General features: G+C 42.3%; 1 protein-coding gene across 1 annotated transcript; it reads left to right on the forward strand.

The window, feature by feature from the left end:
• The first annotated feature begins 32 nt into the window (after positions 1-32).
• Positions 33-4,595, forward strand: rps19 (ribosomal protein S19). Its single transcript, XM_084556655.1, has 6 exons — positions 33-92; positions 802-872; positions 1,085-1,185; positions 1,581-1,764; positions 2,767-2,821; positions 4,540-4,595. Exons 2-6 carry the CDS (start codon positions 802-804, stop codon positions 4,567-4,569), a joined length of 441 nt encoding a protein of 146 aa, XP_084412781.1. The 5' UTR covers positions 33-92; the 3' UTR covers positions 4,570-4,595.
• The last annotated feature ends 14,518 nt before the right edge of the window (positions 4,596-19,113 follow it).

Consider the following 19,113-nt stretch of genomic DNA (forward strand, 5'->3'; position numbering starts at 1 on the left):
CTCTGGTCTCGCGTAAAAGAACGAGATTTGCCCGTTTTAACAGGGGTTGGAAACCCCGTTCCACCCTCTTCCCTTCGCTGTCCACAAGCAAGGTAAAGCGCTATTTTTTCCTTCCCCGGGTATATTACTCTAAATACCTTCTATTCTGCAGAATTTGCTTCGCAGTTGTAGTCTAGTTGAATGTTAAGTACAGAGTAATAAAGTGGATGAGCTTTTCGGGAGGTGTGTAAATGTATCTGTCAGTTTTTTACAACGATTTAATTTGAATATTGCTCTCCGTTAGTAATGGCTGCCCCCATGCTACCTCGTTGAGGCCTGGTAGCGAGTGACTAGCATTCCCGATTTGAGTTATTTTAGTTATTTCTAAAATAAAGTAAGATTGTGGACATCCCTGAAACAGCCATAGCATGTAGTGTTTTTGATAATATTTGTGCATGGTCTATCGATGATAGGGAAACAGTCGTCAAAGTGTGGCTTGACGGTTACGGAAGCTAGTTATTGAGCTCATGCTAAGCTAAGATGCCGGTTAAAACGTGTTACGCTATCCGAGAGCTTTTCTTATATAGTTGGGCTAAATGGTTTAGTCTTTGCTTGTTGTCGTTAGACTGGCTTTTCTATTTAGTCACATCTCTAGTTCCACTGAGCTCACACTTTATCCACACTCGTGTGTAAGTTGAACTCACACTTAACTATTTCTATCGGGAAGAAATTTTGAATTGGTGGGTAAAAGTTTAGGTTTTTCTGTTTACCTCTCCAGGTGTGCTTCATATAACGGTGGTTTATCTATTATATCTTATTCAGATGCCAGGTGTCACAGTGAAAGACGTCAACCAGCAGGAGTTCGTCCGTGCCCTGGCGGCCTTCCTGAAGAAGTAATATATTCATCTTTATATTTACCATTTCCATAAACAGTGCCCAAACAAGTGATTGTGTTAAATGTAGTTTTTAGTGGACTTGTTTACATCTGTTGTACCATTGTGTTTAGTTAAATGAGGGATCGGTTAAAGAGAAACTAATGGTGCTCTGCAGGTGTTTGTATTTGTGTCTGTCAGAACTGAGATGTACTATTCTCTCCTGTCTCCAGGTCTGGAAAGCTGAAGGTGCCAGACTGGGTGGACCTTGTCAAGCTGGGCAAGCACAAGGAGCTGGCCCCCTGTGATGAGAACTGGTTCTACATCAGAGCTGGTAAGTCTCTTAAGAAAATAATTATGTGATTATTTTCTTAAGAGTTGTTTTCGTCTTTATTTACTGAAGTTTCCCTAAGTCCACCACTGAAACTTGTGATTCTTCTTAGGTGTTGTGTTCCAGCAGTGTTTATGAATTTCTAATATTATAATGAACTCAAAAATAGAGCATGGGGATATGTTCTTTTCATCCGCTAATCTTATCGTTAAAAGGCCATTTAAAGGAGACTCAGTGCTCAGAATGTGCTTTTGAAGAACGTGTTTATGAATCGGCACTGCAGCTTTTTGGTACATTCCTACTGAGACATTCCTACATTTATCCAAACATCTGTTATTCTGTGGACTCCCCTCACTGTAACATTTTGCAACTGACAATCTGTCTCTCTGCTCCTACAGCATCTACAGTTCGCCACCTGTATCTCCGTGGTGGTGCTGGTGTTGGCTCCATGACTAAGATCTATGGCGGTCGCAAGAGGAACGGTGTGTGCCCTGCCCACTACAGCGTAGGATCAAAGAACGTGGCCCGCAAGGTGCTGCAGGCCCTTGAGCTCCTCAAGATGATTGAGAAGGATCCCAATGGGTGGGTACTGATTGTATCCATAATGATACAATCCCATTAAAAGCAAGCCTTACATGACTACTTGAAAGGTTTAGTGAATCAACATTTATTTTGAACACTGTACCCTAAATGCAGTGCCAAGATTTTACAATTGTGAATCCATTCTTAAATGCCAAAGATCGGTATGTGTAGTAATGCCAATGGAGCAAAGAAGGCAGCGCTGAGCTGTGAGCATGCAGTGCAGCATCATACTAAAGTAATCTTTTGGTTCATCTACATAATTTAAGCACTTCAGTGAAGTTTGGATTTATCATAACAATTAACTTAACAAAGGGAAGCTGCAGTTTTTATGAGCACATTACCAAAATAACAACAGCAGACTAGTGACAGGATACTTACTATACTGACAGTGCAAACTCTTAAACAGTGAGACACGAGGCAGCTTGATTGACAGATGTGGTGTTTTGGCCCAAAATAAGGAAAATCTATTGCACCAAGCATTGAGTTTATTCTATATTGAATAAAAATAAATTCATGCCCGTTTTAGATTCCTACCCCTGCGCTTTGTTACTGTAGCGATAGTAGAACACGCCTACACTTGTACCTCTATGCTGGTACTCTATGTGTACTCAGTAACAAATTGTCTTCAATTTCTTCCGTATATTTTTATCTTTACAGAGCCATAATCAAAGCCATTAAAATGATGCCAGATAACTGAAATTTCTAAATACACAAACTAGAATTTTGCTCGGCCTATGAGATCTAATCACACTGTCGCAAGAGGACTAATTGATTGCCTTGGTTTCATTCATTTGAAGTGGCAAGAAAATGGAATTCAATTTTGATTTGTTTCAGCGTTGATGAGTATTTGTCGTATGTGTACAGACTGGATCAGCGGCTTCTAAATGTGGTGCTATGGTCAATGTGGCATAAAGAATTCGTCACTGAAGGCTTAAGCATCCCATGTGTAAAGGCTGATTTGTTCCATTTTATTTCCTCACTTTTTCTTTTTTTACTTCTTAGTGGTCGCAGACTCACCTCCCAGGGAACCAGAGACCTGGACAGAATTGCTGGCCAGGTGAGGAACAAGCAACTAATTATGTTGATTTTTTAAAGTTGGCAAAACTAGACATTGCCTAACTTTGCCAGTAACTCCAATTGTTGTCTTTTTACTTATTTTACTGTCAGTTAAGTTTTCAGTTAACCAGCTTTTGCAGTGTAATAAAGAATGTACCTATACGTGTTTTTTGAAACACCCCAAAATCTTAATATTTAAGTCTTAAAACATTTATGTATTGGAACCATTTTTTTTTCTCAACTGAAGAACATGTAGCTCACAACATTTTCATAAACATTCCACCTAATAATAAATGTACTGAAACCTGTTTTCTGGAGGAACAAAAGCTTTGGTCGATGAAACAAACCCATCCATTTGCTTACGTAATGCGTGATGCTGATATGGTTGCTTACACGTCTTGCTTCTACACATCATTGTATGTGGGTATATGGGTTGCATGTAACATGAAATTGATTTGCTGCAAAAATCCTCAACCATTCTTCACCGTTACCTCTTTCTGGTACATTATGGTGCATTTCCTTAACATATACAAGGGGTCAGCAGCTCAATGAACTTGGAAATACAGTAAACCTAGCACCTTAAAACACGTGTGTCTGATTTAAGACCTTAGTTTAGTTAATGCATATAACTGTTTCATGACCATTTGTACTGTGGAGATGTAGTGTATTGATAGAAGGGTTTCAGCCTGGTCAAACTGTTTACTGGAATTTAAATGATCTGGTATCAGGCTCTCCAGCTGTTGAATGCCATCATAACCCTATGCTGTCCAGGCAAAGGTTTAGTGCTTTACCTTGTGTGAAGATTTTTTTTTTCCTTTTTAACAATGTTCTGATGAATGAGTAGTGCCTTAAGCATTTGTGAGCATCAGAGTATCATCCCTTGCTTTGATGCAACGCCCTGTCTGTTGTGGGAGTACACGGCCCCTGTGTCACTTCAGCATGCAAGGCTTTTTGAAGCACATGTCCTTGGGCAAATTTCTCCTGCCAGCCAACTGCATTACGTGTCTTGTGTGGCACAGTACTGGAATTGTTTTAGCTATCACAAAAAAACAAATCACAGTTGGGCCTTGTCAAAAATCAGGAGAGAGGCAACAACGTTGTGATAATCCAAGGGTAAAGGGGTAAACATGAGGAGGAAATTTCATGCTTGGCAAGTCTGCCGTATGGCACCAGTTTTCTCCTTGTTTACCCATGCTAATGAGCAGTATGCAGATGAACAGGCCTGGGCTGGGCCCCGCCTGCCTGCTGTACAGAACTGGCAGGAAACATGTTGATGTGGCTCCACTACCTCTTGAATCTCTCTTGTGTGTTGTAGTTTGTGATGGCTTTTTGAGAGACTGATGTTTTTCACTTGCCAGGTATTATCAGTGTATTTATGGTGTTTTGGCAGTAGATGTAACGACTGTTTCTCTTCCAAACATTTTATTCTCAAGTCCCTGTGAAATTACATTTTGATATCATCTGAACTCCTTTAAGATGCATGCTTCCTGTTGAAACACTATTGCAGTGGGTGAAATTTAAAACTTGAGTGGTAAACCAGTGGAATACTATTAGCAGAAGGGACCTTATGTTTGATTTCAGTTGAATAAAATCATCTAAAATCATTTGCTTCTACTGTGGCAGCAAGTTTCTTAATTGCCCACAAATGCACTAGACACCAATACTTTATTTGCTGCAGTAATTTATTAATATTTATCCCTTTTGTCTGTTTCTCCACAGGTTTCGGCTGCAAACAAGAAAACTGTGTAATAATAAATCTTTTTGGACAAAGTCAACTGCTGTGCACATTTCTTTGTTTTTAACTTTCTGTGAATATTTCATCACAAATGCTATGGGGACACTACTCTGTCAAAATATGCAATAATTGCTCTCTTGCATATATATTTCTTAGGCTTTGGTTTTAAGCGAGTTTTACTGGGACATAAGATAATTGAAAGATTTATGCAGAGGGTGAACTTTCCCTGCTGAAGTGTGAATACAACGCACTGAGCTTGGTAGAGGGAATGAAGCTTTTACATGAGTTCATCCCTAGCTGATGTCTGGCAGTCTGGTTTAAATGTCATTTTGTCCAAAGGGCAGTGAGTGACCATTAGTTTGTGTTAAGATGCTCCCATTCTCTGACTTGTGGGTGCTGTCTCATCTTCTTGCAAATGCTTCCTGGGAACGGTTTGATCAGTGAGCCAATATAGCTTCTCATCAGCCGCCAGACGCTCAACTGTCATACTACCACTTTCTCTTCCATATGAATTTACCGTTCCTGCCACGGTGTTCATGTATCGGATGAGGTTTGTACAGATTGATCTCCTAACGCCATGACAACCAATGAAAATTGTTCTGTTAACAATGCTGGATGATTACATTTCCATAAGCGACACAGTTGACAGTTCAGGAGAAAGGAATGATGTCATAATGTAGCGGCGTCTTTCAGAGCCACAGTGCCACCTAGAGATTAAAACGGACAGAAAATGTTAAACATACTTCATTAAAGGGGAGAAAACACTTGAGTATTTATGCCTTCACTGTCGAGGTGAGGGATATGTACAAAAACAAACCTTGAGCTGGTTTATCTGTGGGTATTTAAAAGCTTCCATTTACTGCCTGTTTAAACATGCCTAATTATATTTGTTAACGAACCTACAGCGGGTTTGGGCTTATGTTTAAATTATAAAGTTATTTTCTATAAAAAGTATTTAGGTTCAGGTTAACATATCTTTCTCTGAGCAGCTTCATTTGCACATTGTCTTGCACAAAGCCCAATTAGGGATGGGGCGGACTGTTTGGATATTGAGGTGCTTCTATAATCCTGCAGAGGGTGCCAAAGCCTATAGAATATCTATCATGGCTATACATGCAATTTGCAATGAGAAACTATGCTGCAGTTCTGCTTAATGCATCCGCTTGTTCTCTACGAAATGTTAAATCAGCCATCCTTATCAATAGTTGCAGGATTTAAATAACTTAACCCAGTTATGCTTGAAGTTGGAATATTAAATTGGAGGCTTTGTTCATTTTCTGTTGCAACAGGCATTCTAAATTAGCGAAGCTTGAACATAAGGCACTTTGGTACAGCAGTCCTTAAATGTTCGTTTAACTGCCTCTGGAGATTTCCACAGGGAAATGTTAATGTGTAGCTGGCTGTAAAACATCCAACTCGGTTTCCAGCCTCATTTTTGTTTACGCCTTTTTGTTCCTCTGTTGGGCTTGAGGCAACAAAATTAAACATGTAATCGAATGGGGAGGATTACTTTAGGTACTGGTAGTACTGTGGCGTACATTTGAGGTAATGCGTATTGTCAGCTCAGGTCCACATTTAAAAAAAAAAATAAATAAAAAATGCCAACCAGAAGGCATTGTTTGCTGACAGCTGATCTGAGCCTGCTGTGTTCCCCGTGTGTGTGAGGAAGCTCATATTTGGTCCTGTGTTGACTAGATATCATGTAGCTGATCCGTGGACAGTGAGCCTGCTGTGTTTGCTTGTCTGTCATCCACTGTATCATTGTGTGTACAGTACACACGCGTCGGCACACAACATGCATTATGCTGCCCCCTCCAGCTGCGGCTGTCTTTTTGGGATGTCAGTCACAATAAACAGTCTCCCTTAATTATTCCTCACATCTCTCAGGAAATATTAATCTCCCGTCTTTATATACATCTCTCTCACCCTCTCCGTGCCTCCGCTCTGTTCTCTGTCCGCCCTCTCCCCCCCCTGTTTTTATTTGAAGACCAGCTGTTCCTGAACACCTGAACCCATCATTGCTCCCTACCCTGACCAAGCCCTCTCTCCCTCCCCCTGTCTCCCCTTCACAATCCTGCTTTTTCTTCCACCCTGTAATTTGGAGGAGAGAGAAGGATCAACATGTCCTTGAGTGGTAGAGAGAAATGTGTGGAATCCACCGGAGGAGGTCTGCGATGTTTGTTCACTTGCTGCTGTGTGCATGTGTGTGCTTGTCCATGTATGTGTACTTTGCACATCCATTTTCGGTGGTGTGCCTGTTTTATTCAGTCAATATCCGCTTCAGTCGGTCAAATTGTTTGCGCACCGATTTGTCATTGTGCTCAGTGTTAATTATCAGCAGGCTACGCTGTGGCAATTACTGCTCTGGAACAATTACCACTATAACAAATGCACATCCAAGTGGTTTGTCGTGCCTCCTGTGTGTGTGTGTGTGCGGAGGTGGCTGCACCTACTCACGCTCCCATTTCTTTGGCAGCTCATCTCGATCACACTGGGAATGGATGCAGACCTGCCTCACCTCCTCAGGGCTGGAAACGGCAGATAACTAAGAAATGTCTCTGCTGCACAAGTCTCTCCAAAATAGAACCACTATCATGAGGAGCTCCCACACAGACACATGCGGGCGCACACATTGTCAACCCACAGCTTCGTTCCCTGTCCCACATTTTCCCCAGAGGACAAGACATTTCCCTGGAAGGTTCCCAGCATTTCCAGCCTCTGCCACATTAAGTCAACCAAGTTTTCTTTGAAAAGCCAGGCCCCCCCCCCCAAAGACTGGCTAACATCAGCCCCGCCTGTTGCACAACGCAATGCTGTCCTCATAACTTTCCTTTCAAAGACACATCATCTTTTTTTAGATTCATTTTTTTTTTTAATCTTTTCTTTTTTCTTTTTGCGCTAGCCCAAGGATTTGTTTCTGGTCAGTGTAGTGAACGTTGGAGATTTAATCTTATATTATTGCTTATAAAGCTTCCTACAAAAGCCAGAGAGGGCAGTTGCAAAGCAAATCTAGACCACATACGGTGTGTTGATGCTGTGCTGCCGGGGTCAGCCCTACTCCACACGCGTGTGTTTATAGAAATTAGTGCGAGGTCAAAAGGTTGGTGTTGTTTTAGTAGGGAGCTGAGCTGCTAGCCTCTCACTGCGGGTAGGAGAACTCCTCAGCTACAAGAACACTGGTTTACACAATTATCCGTCCCACGGGGTGCGAGAAGCTGATTGATATACGGGTGTTGATTTAGTTGTGTGTGTGCAGAGAAGAATACGTTTGACCCTGTTGACTTCCTGCATAGTTAAAGGGTTTTCTGTACATCTGTCTACTGTATGTGTGTTGCTGCTCTTCTGTACGCTGTCAGCTCTAATCCCTCATCTTGTGCTTGGCCTGAGAGCAGGTGGTGTAAACACGCAACGTGCCGCTCAGCCTGCCTGGCACCACAGAGCACTGTAGCGCTACCCCGCAGCAGGTGTGTATGGGTGAGTGTGTGTGTGTGTGTAGGCAAAACACTAACCATGTGTCAGTGACTTTAGTGTGTGTCTCCTCATCTTGCAAGTCTGAATCCCCTCCACCTGTCACAGAGGGTGGGGCACGGAGGGAGGATGACGGGGCGCAGAACAGATGCTGTCTACAAAGCCAGCCGAACTGAGTGAATCGCACAGTGTGTCCTCTCTCTCTTTCTGTGTGTGTGTGTGTGTGCGTGCAGGCCATGTTAAAGCTGTGCCCACTCTTGTGTGTGCGCGCATTCAGATCAGAGCTTTCAAGCCAGTCGTACTTTGATGCCGCGGCCCCGCGCTTTCTTCAGCGCAGAACAAAAGAGTGGCAGAGGGAGACAGCTAGACACCAGTGTGACACCGAGCGACTGCGCAGATAGTTGACATAGTGACAGGCAGAGATAGGTGGAAGTGTGTGTCTGCTGTTCTGTGCGTCATCATTTCACTATCTCTCCCGCTATCTTCCTATGGGCCTGGTAGAGACGGAAACGTCCTAAGAAATGCCAGTCAGAGGTGTCGGAAAGTGACCGTGTAGAAAAGTGCTGCCTCAACATTCTTTCCCAGGCCCAGTGTCTAAAAACCCAGATTTCTTGCCCATGGCTCTTGCGGGTCTCTTTCCTGTGTTACGCTTGTGTTTTTACGATTTTGGGCATGTGCAAGAAGCTAGTTGAGATATTCTTCAGGAGGCTCCCTTTACATTGACTGGTCGGACTAACCTCACAGCTAATGGCCCATTGCAGAGTCCCATGCCGTGTTTTGGTTACAGTAAACATGAAACTGTTCTGATTGTCTTTGGGTGAGTTTCGGGTTCTTGGCAGTGACAAGCAGGAGCAGAGTTGAAATACATCTCCATATCCGTATATACAGCTGCCACAGGCTTTTGGATCAGCCTTCTTACTAGTCAAAGAACTTAAAACTTAAGAGATGTCAGTTGCTTTCACCCTCATTCACTCCTCTGGTTTCACTCAGTCCATCCCCTTTCTCCTTCTACTCCAATCTTAACAATCCCCCAAACTCTCACTTCATTCCTCTAATGATTTTTCGCTTTCAACTGTTTTTTTTTTTTTTTTTTTGTGTGTGTGTGTGTGTGTGTGTGTGTGTATGTGCCCGTGTTTCCCTTCATCCTTCAATCCTCTTTCCACTTCTGTCCTTTATCCTTTACTACCATTGCTACCCTATTACCCCTTCCCCCGGCTATACCGTTCCTTATCATGGCCCTCAGCTTCGGGGATTGTCACTGTGCCATGGTTTTCCTCAAATCGGGACATGCCTACTCAGAGCGTCTAGAGCTTACTTTCTACAAATTCATGCACCTCTTTAAATGAAATCAATAACAGAATTATGTTAACAATCGTATTACTACAGAGTCAAGAGTTTGCAAATTATTGCGAAGTAAATTGCAATTCGTAAGTGTCTCAGCGGGACACTTATGAGTTGCGCATTTGGAGTCAGTGCAGGTTTAATAATTCGCAGGACAACTTTCTTTTAATAAAAGAATATATGACTGCTGCATATGTTGGAGGTGTTCCAAAAGATAAAAAATGGACATTTTTTTTTTTAAATTTCTCATTCTCAACATTGTACTCGCCGAAGACATTTTGGCAGCGTGGCTATTGTATCCACATGGGTCAGATGATAAAACAGGCGGATGGAAAGTAAGTAATTTACTCCAGTCATGTACATAATTACAATTTTGTGGTATTGGTGCGCTATTGCATTTGAAAGGCTAATGTGTTTCAAATTTGATCAGACAAGCTGGAGTTAGTTTACAGATTTTATGTAGAAAATGTATTGTCACTTTGTGAAATATGATACACTGAACTTTATTTTGACCATCTACAACACAAAGTGCTAAATACACAGTATTTGTTTCCAGTGATAATAAATCATACAAAGCTCTGTGGTGCCATTATTGCAGACAATACTGTAGGGATTGGAATGGAGCATGTTTACTCTAAGTAAAGTATCCGACTATTATTCTTCTGTCCACTGCCAACAGTTTATTTAATCAGAATCCATTCATTTGTTCATTTTCTGTAACTGCTTGTCCTCTGGAGGGTCACGGGGGGGGGGCTGTCACTGGGCGAGAGACGGGGTGCACCCTTTACAGGTCACCAGTCTATCGCAGGGCTAACTCAGAGAGGCAGATAACCATTCACACTCACACCTACGGCCAATTTAGAATCACCAGTGAACCTAATGAGCATGTCCTTGGACAGTGGGAGGAAGCCGGAGTACCCGGAGAGAACCCACAGAAAGGCCCAGTTGACCTAGATTTGAACCTGGAACCTTCTTGCTGTCAGTGCAGCCCATAATCAAAATCACCGTGTGTTTTAAATTCTAAAGCACCCAAACTGCTCATTAGAGTAACAAACGTAGCTGGTCAAATACCTTATACCTTGTCCTATTCTATACCTGCATAGCAAAACCACAGTAACTCGGGCTCCTCACGTGCGCCAGCTCAGCTTGTTCAGCTTCAGTGCGATTATCTTGTGACTTTCTAACATGTTTCTCAATTGAATTTGGAGAGTGAACAAGACGTAGCTGTAGGCCTGCACGGATGCAGCAGCATGCCGCTGCATTGCACAGAGTCGGCTGTAGTCACCGTACATGTACACGTTTTCTCGGCCGAGTGTGATGCGTTTTTGTGAGTGTACAAGTGCGTCTGTTGTGCAGCCCGTGTTGACGTTTTGGAAACTATTTTCAGGTTCCTGTTATGCTACTCCTGCATGCTCCGCGTGTCTCTTTCACACGGTGACCTCTTCAGCTCTATCTGATGTCCTCTCCCCTCCCGCTGGACAAATTCCAGCATGCCCTTATTTTCTCGCTCTCTTCTTGTCTTTCTTCTCCTGTTGTTTTACACGTAGCACTCCTGACTGACCATTTCTTTGATGTTCTCTGTTCTTGCTCTATCACTCCTCTGGCATTTTGTTCTCTCACCCGCACGGTCTTGTGTCCGGCAATCTATTTTTAATCCTGTGCAATTATTTAAAAATATATTGTCAACGCGCTGCTCACATCTCTAAGTGTGTGAAAATCCTGGACACCGGCTATGTGAATGTGTGCTAGCAAAACCTGCGTGACAGAGAACTGAAATTGTGTTAGTGCAAATCTTATTAACTACTGAGCCGCTTTCAAAGCTTCCTCTTCTCGTTATTTCCCCGTCAAAACATCTCCTGAGGAAAGTCTTGGCTCGGCTCGGTGCTACACTTACTGTTTTTAAAACGCACGCTGTGCATATTCCTGCATATTTACACAAAAATGAATTATTTCGCAATATCACACGGGTCTTTTGCAACTCCTGGTTTGCGAGATGAAATTAGGACCCATTTGGGACCCGTTCCGTTCCCACTTCAGGGTGAGAAAAAGGCTTAGGCCAATATCTGAATTTGAGCGCTGACAACAATCATAGAAATTCTACTTTTCCTACATGGAAATCCAGGCACACCACAGGAACCCATCATCTGAGAAAGCATTTCATTTGACAGCCGGGTCCTGCTGTGGCAGAGGTTCGGTATAACCTTCAACTAACAGTGTGCACTAGCCTCTGGGCCTGACTGAAATGGGCAGTCAGCAAAGCACAGAGTCACGCTTCTCTGGGTCCTGATAGAGAAATGGTTCTCCTGGTTTCTCTCCGTCTCATTTTCTCTTCTCATTATTTGATTTTTTTTTCTCTCTCTCGCTCCATTATACAGTTTTCTCACCCTCTCCTTCTCCCTTTCCCTCATACGGCTGTTCCAGCTGAGGTCAATACAGATCACTCTGCTGTAGCACTAGGACACAGGAATCTCATGAATAGCAATGTATCAAACTGGCAGGCCCCCTGACATTTGGAGTGTGTGTTAAATTAAAGTTCATTTTAATACTTTGATTGTGATCCAGAAGGAATTAGCCGTGTGAGTGTTTTTTTCCCTTCATTTCCACTTCAGTAAAATCAAGTACATTCTAAAAAACAATTGCACTCTTTGTCATGTGATACTGCATTTTTAGTTGGCGAATGAAACCACTCGGATGTTCTGCTTTCCTCCCTGTTTCTTAATGACAGCACAATGCATCCAGTGTCCTTTGACTTTGCTGATACTATTCAGACAAACCTTGAGTAGTTATCAGAGGCGAGATGTATCTCTGCTTTGTGTGGAACAGACAGTTAATCATCCCTTTCAGCCTCACCAAGCAAACTGCTGAAGTTCAAGGTCTGGCCACCTCTCAATGCAGTCTGAATTTATTCACAGGAAACTCGTCTTGTCTATTATAGCTTGTGTATGAGAAAGAGAGAGAGCACCTTTACGTCTGTGTGAAATGGCTAATGTTGTTTTACACAGTTTTATGTCTGACCAAAATTAATTTTCCTCCCCTTTGTTTTCTTCTTCATCTCTCCCCACATTTCCTTTCACTCACCACACGTTGTTGCTGCCTTATGCTTACATTTCCCCCCCTTAACCCCCAACACCCACCCATATTCCTTTCTCTCTCTCTACTCAGCTGGTGGGCCAACCAGGAGGGACTGTTTGAGGAGCGTAATCTGCTCTTCCTCCCCTTCCCATTTCCATTTCAATCCTCTGGTCACAGCTGGAGCCAGGGCACTCGGCATGCAGATGAGCGAGAGTTGACTTCTTTTTTCTTTTTCTTTTTTTAGAGAAAGTACGTTCAGGCTAGAGATGGGCAAGAGAGGGGGGTCAAACCAAGCAACAGTTGCACACGGATGAGAAAAATCATTTAACGTCATTCAAGCTTACACAAGTGCACGGAGGAAGATAAAATGTTTTTTTTTTCTGGGTGACAACACTTTCCAAACATGTAGAAAAACATGACAACATGACGAGAAAAGGGAGATGAGCCATCAAACAGTAGGCCATGGAACAATCTAAGTAACTTTAGATAGTACAAAAAAGTAACTCTAGTTATATACGATAAGATAATCCTTTGATTGATCCCACAGTGGGGATATTTGCCATGTTACAGCAGCATATGGTTAAGGACAGCGCACAAAACAAGGAAAGGTAAAACCTTTAATAAATACAAAAATAACAATTTAAATAGAACACTAGTAATATGTTTGTGGTCTACTGGGAGTGGGCTGGGTTGTACAGCCTCACAGCAGCAGGAAGGAAGGACCTCCAGTAACGCTCTGTCAGCGTAGGTGAAGTAGTCGGCTATGAGGATGTGCTCTTTGTCTTCTTTATTTTTTTCCAGGCTAGGAAATATTTCAATACGACCTCGTGTGAAGTGAAAATCTTCTTGTAATTTTGCGTCACCTGAAAACAAAAGAGTGCTTTGAGAATACAAACCTTCAACCTGGTTTCTTTTGAATAATCAATGCCATAGAGAGAGAGCTGATTCACTCCCAGATACAGTTTCATACGCTTGCTGCTCATTCGCCTTGTGACCGTAGCCTGTATGACCCGTTCTGATCAGAGGCTTCGTCTCTTCCCGCAGTGTGCTGTGTCACCCTCCCTCTGGCCCCGGCAGCGATGACGGACGATCTTTAGGTCATCGCCAATGATGAGTCTCAACAACAGCGCCCATGTTGATATGGATATGAATCATACTGGCCTGATGAACGCTGCATTGTTTTGGGCTGGCAAAAAACACGAGGACGTTGGACAGTCACATGATCTGCCAGCATCATCCATTATAAGGGTTTCAGATACAAAACACACTCGTGGACATACACACTAATTGATGGTATTGTTGTAGGATGGAGCCCCTAATGCACTCTGCTCAAGTGCTGTACAGCCGGCCACTCGAGTTTCAGTCGAATCCATTTATGGCTAAAACCATCTGCTGCCAATTGATTACAATAACACATATTGATTTGAACAGGCAGACTCTGCAGCAGAAGTAATTCACTAATAAGAAGGCAATGAGGTGTGACAAAATATGTTGACCATTTAATATGGCTGTTTAATCTTTAATGCCAGTGTCTTTGGCCACTCCCTCTGTGTCTTTCTAAATGTGTTCTTAAAGTCCTCAAAAAATAAAAAGACACGCTCCCCCTTTCTGAACACATGATTCAGTTGCAAATTAATGTAATGGAAAGTAGCTCCACACACACGTGGCTGACCCGTCTAACGGTCTCATTCCCAGTAGCAGCCATCTACAGAGCTGCATTCAATCTTTTCATGCCAAGCTGCCTGCTCAGCCCAGCAAGCCAAGCTAGATAAACTACACTGCTGATCAGTGGGGGCCCACCAGCTTGTAAGTGATCGATGTTGCTTTTATTGACAGAAACCTTCTTTCTGCCTTTATTTTCCTTCTTTAACACTCTCTCTATCTCCTGCACCAAGTCGATTTGCTGTAGTCTGAAATGCATTAATCTCCCCCACTGTTCCCCTTCGCTCAGTTGCTTTTTTTCACAATCCTAAAGCTTTTTTAAAAAAAAAAAAAAATATTATTTCAATGCTTACAACATCTAAATTACCTCCACTCTTTATTTTTTTCTACATCTTCCTGTGCCTTTTCCCTTTGCGCTGTTTGAATCTCTAAACCGTCTCTTTTATTTTTGTCCCCTCCAGCCTCCATTTTTCTGTCCCCTTATCCCATTCTTCCCCACCCCATAATGCCCTCCTGTAGAGTCACAGAAGTCCGTATTGATGGCAACACTTGGCCATGGTGCATGAGCGTGTGTCACGGTTCCTGAGCCCCCACTGCACAGTCATTGTGGCTGTAATGCCATAATTACCCCCCATTATGGGCAAGAGAGGGGTAGTTTCAAAGGGAAAGAGACAGCGAGCGAGGGAATTGGATGTGATGAGAGATGGAGGAGTTGGTCCAGATCAGCTGGACAGAGAGGTGAGTGAGGGAGAAGACGCTGGAGAGTGACAGAGGGAGGGAGTGATAAATGCTGGAGGATTATTAAGCTGGTCACTAGATCAGTCAGATTGGTGTCGTGTTGTGCATATATGCAGTAGGGAGAAAGAGACTGACTGGAACTGTGTGTCTCAGGAGACGGCCCACTCTTGGCCCCTGTGGTGGGGGGCCACATCAGTAGAGATGTAATGGTTCATGCTTCATTTGACACACACAGATGGGTCCTTCCCTGAAATACACACACATGCATGCCCTTTAATGAGAGGAATAGTTGATATACGTACAGGGTATTGTACACCATTTCTGTTACATGGCTTAATCTAATTTATAAAAATTAGCGTCTGAGCAGATATTTTCTGAAGCTGAAAGTCTTTTCATTGGGTTCTTGTTAGGTACAAAATGCACAGCACTTGTGTGTTTTTTTGAAAATATACACAGAGAAAAGCCGTTTAAGTTACACAGTAACATTGCTTTGGGGTACATGGAGACCCAGGACAGCCTAAACATGCGAATAAAAATGCACTCACACATATAAATACACCATTTAAGTTGGACAGAGGTGGTAACACTTTCACATTTCTCTTGTAACCCCGGGGAGGACACAGAGAAATTGCAGTTGCCTGCGATTCAGTCACTGGCAAGGGGTGATTAATATTCTACAAAATGGTTTATGTATTCACATTCAAAGCCTGAGGGCCTGAATGCAGAGACGCCGCCAACGTTGAGTTGGTGTAGGCAAGATAAAGTCCACACAGCCCAGCAGGCACGGAGGATTGTGAGCATGTGTTTGTAAGCAACATAAAGTGCAGTGCAGAGACTTTGAAGGCAAAGAGCTGATTCCTAATTAATTTTCCTCTGAAAGCTACATTTACATGTATTACAGAAAAAGACATCTGAAGAAAAGCTGCGCTTCAAGAGTATAAAAGAGTGAGCTGCATGAAAAGCATAAAATATATTCAGTGTTGCTTAAAAACATATAGTTCTAAAATTGTACACTGTTCCCTTTTACAGCCTGGCAGTTTTGTTGATGTAAAGCTTGTATTTGTAATTTTTTTTCTTCATTTTTTAATCACACCGTGATTATTGCTTGCATTTATAGAGCACTATAATATGGAATCAAGTAACACAATGATTGTTTTTGCTGCAAAATGCAGCATAAATCAGTTGATAGACTAGACAAAAAGAAAATCAACTCCATAACCAATGAATAAAATGCCAACGTTGACAAACCGTTTTAAAACATAGAATTCACAGTTATGAATTATATACCAGAAAAATAGATTTCCATGGAGTATTAAAATGGATGAATAAATGTCTGACATTCTTAAGGAGTTGTATGAATAAAACATGCCTACTGAGTCGGAGAAAAGCAAGGCAGAAATGATTTTCAGTGGATTATGGTCGTTTTCTTTACCACTGGATAAAACTAATACAAATATAGAAGGTGCTGAAAATTATATTTGGTGAATTGGGAATCTGTGTGATACTGAATTAGGGAGGGAATCAAACTGTTTTAGCATGAGGTATTAGAACGGATTCCTGTTTTAAAACCTTACCGCACAGATGACATTTGTTTCTTTTCCCCAGCTTTTGGTTTTTGTATGACCCGGTTCTTGCCATCAGCTGACCGCAGAGATGACCTTCGCGATACGGTGACCTGCTCTATGGAGGCGTGAGTGAGACTGCCATATTGTTCAGCACCATTTCCTGTAGCTCAGCCACTGTCCGAAGTGAGTGTGACGGATTTGCCTCCCACAGAGCTACTGTCAGAGTGGGTGGTATTGTGCCTGGCGCCCAGTGAGCCAGAATCCACTGTGATAGACACAAATGCACATTAAAATACATGGTCCTAGTTTACCCTGCTTAGCGGATATTTAAAAAATAGACATAACCAGCACTGAACAGATACTGTATGGAGATTTTTTTTGTACCAAAGTGCTGTTTTTTTGGATGTTTAAATGAAATACAATGTATTAATTTATTACATTCAAGAAGTTTATTGTCATATGCACAGTAAGGTACACAGTACAATTACAATAAACATCCAAGAAGGAAGGAAGGAAGGAAGGAAGGAAGAAGGATCTAGGAAGTTGCTCCAACAGTTTATTTAAAGAACAGCAGAGGGATGAATGTTGATGGATGTTTGAATGGGCAGGTGGATGTTTGGATGACGTTTTAGGATCCAGGTTCTTTGTACCCCCAAGGGAAAAAAAAGAGGCATTATGTGTTTTATAACCTAGTGGGCGTGACCAGGTGGCTGGGATGTGGTCTTTCTGAGGCTGGATGGCAAACTTGTAATTTAACACGGGCAGATAAAAGGAATGATGTTGGGCTGAATCATGATGATTCGCTCTTTTTGGTGACTGTATTGTTGGGTCTATAGGTCGCCAGAGCCAGCTGGCAACGAGCGTTTCATTCCCAAAGAGTAGCTTCATCACTGCGCAAATCCTGCACCATGACTCACCCTCCACCATGTATCAGTGCTTGGAAAACAGATACGTGATCACTTACAGCCCGGCCAAGAAGAAGGAGGCCAAGTCGAAGGGCCCGGGGTAGGGGGGTAAGAGAGATATATAGAGATTAGAGTGGACAGAGATGGAGAAGACATAGAGAGAAAAAGAGACGAGGGGAGTGAAACAAAGAGATAGATCAAAGAATCATGGGGGGATGCGAAGGATGTAGCCTCAGCACATCATTCTTCCCTGCAACGTTGGGACATGAGAATTAATATGAGATTACAGCTACCTTCAGTTTTTATCTTCCCCTCTCTTTTTTCTCTCTGCATATACTTTGCTGTTATTCCCCAGGGCTATATGTTACCCATCCTCTGACTTTGGAATTAAAGTTCTCCCCTCCTCTTCCACTTCTAATCTGTTCTCTTCATTATTCTTTCATTACACATCTCTGTTCCCTTTGTAGTGCCTCCGTGTCTCTGCTTCTCTTTATCCCATTGCTTTAGGCCGATGTGTCAAATATTCTCCTTGTCAGGTAGACAAATTTTTGACATGGGGTTCGGGTGGTAAATCACATAAAACAAGGGACTATAAGGTAGGGTGTCTGAAATCTGTTTCGAAGATGTGACGCTTTTCTTAGATGGACATTCAATGAGTGTCTAAAAATGCTGACAGTCTCAGTGCTTAAACAATTCTTGCATGTTGTGCCCTTCATATGATTTTTGCACTTTTATGGAGTTGCTTGAGAGTCATTTAGAGCAAATGTCCCTCCATATGGTAGCAAAGGGGAATGCAGCACAGACTGTCTCAACAGAATGTAAGTTGTAGCCCTGCTAGCAGCATGGCTCCACGTCTGCAATGCTGATGAGTTGGTCAGTCGCTTCAGCTATGACTATAACACTGAACTGGAATTAACTTTTCTGTAGATATCCATGTTGCCCAGAGGATGAATAACTAGTTGTCCCGTCTTTTCCTCTTGAACCAATGTGAGGTTTTCGAGTGAAGGGTCTCAACTGCAGCAGTAATGGACGTATTACCTTGCAGTATGGTATAGACAGTAATGTTCCCCTCAGAGTGAAAAGTAATTTTATTATTTTAAAGTTATAAACTCTGCTCTCTGTGCTTCCTGGAGTTGTACCTATGATACTGTGCATTTGAGTCCAACAATGTGACAGGAGAGCAATGCTAATATATTGTGCTATTTTTCTTTCTCATCAGGTAAAAAATTGAATTAGTCCAATAGGTTTTTGACCTAGAACCTGCAAAACTAGTGAGGTTTTTTGTGGCCCTATTGTATTTTGTGTTGTTAGCATCAAAGTATGTGAATATGCTAAACTAAGACAGTGGATTGGCAAAAAACATTGTACTCACACCCTTGAACAGGTGGAACAATATAGTGTAGAATCTTCACTGGTTTTGACAGAGTGCAGAAGCTTTGTTTTATTAAAAGATACTAAATGTCCATGATACTTTAACTACATCCTGTATACTGTGGACATGGAGAGGGCTATTGACTTTGTCCTCCTTATAAGAAGAGGGAATATGTTATTGGTGACATGGCCGTTGGCGCAGGAATCTGGTTGTACTACCAGATGGAGGGCAATATCCATATCTCCCTATCATCACTGTGATTGAAAAGTTGTGCCTTGGCTCCAGTTCTGTGGTGAATGAAATTAATCTCTACGTGTAGCTGGGGAGTGAGGAGTATCCTGTTTGGTGATCTCAGCATTACTTCTGCATTTGTTCATAGTGGACTCCTGTAGGGTTATCATCAGTCTGTGACCTTTAGGATCCAAAGGGGTCATT

The sequence above is a fragment of the Chelon labrosus genome (assembly GCF_963514085.1).
Source record: "Chelon labrosus genome assembly, chromosome: 12".
Lineage (NCBI taxonomy): Eukaryota > Metazoa > Chordata > Actinopteri > Mugiliformes > Mugilidae > Chelon > Chelon labrosus.

Excerpts from the sequence above, each read along its gene's own strand:
- rps19 (XM_084556655.1), top strand. The coding sequence starts at position 802 with ATGCCAGGTGTCACAGTGAAAGACGTCAACCAGCAGGAGTTCGTCCGT. Across the intron at positions 873-1,084 it reads CTGGCGGCCTTCCTGAAGAA|GTCTGGAAAGCTGAAGGTGC; the intron begins GTAATATATTCA and ends TCCTGTCTCCAG. Across the intron at positions 2,822-4,539 it reads TGGACAGAATTGCTGGCCAG|GTTTCGGCTGCAAACAAGAA; the intron begins GTGAGGAACAAG and ends GTTTCTCCACAG.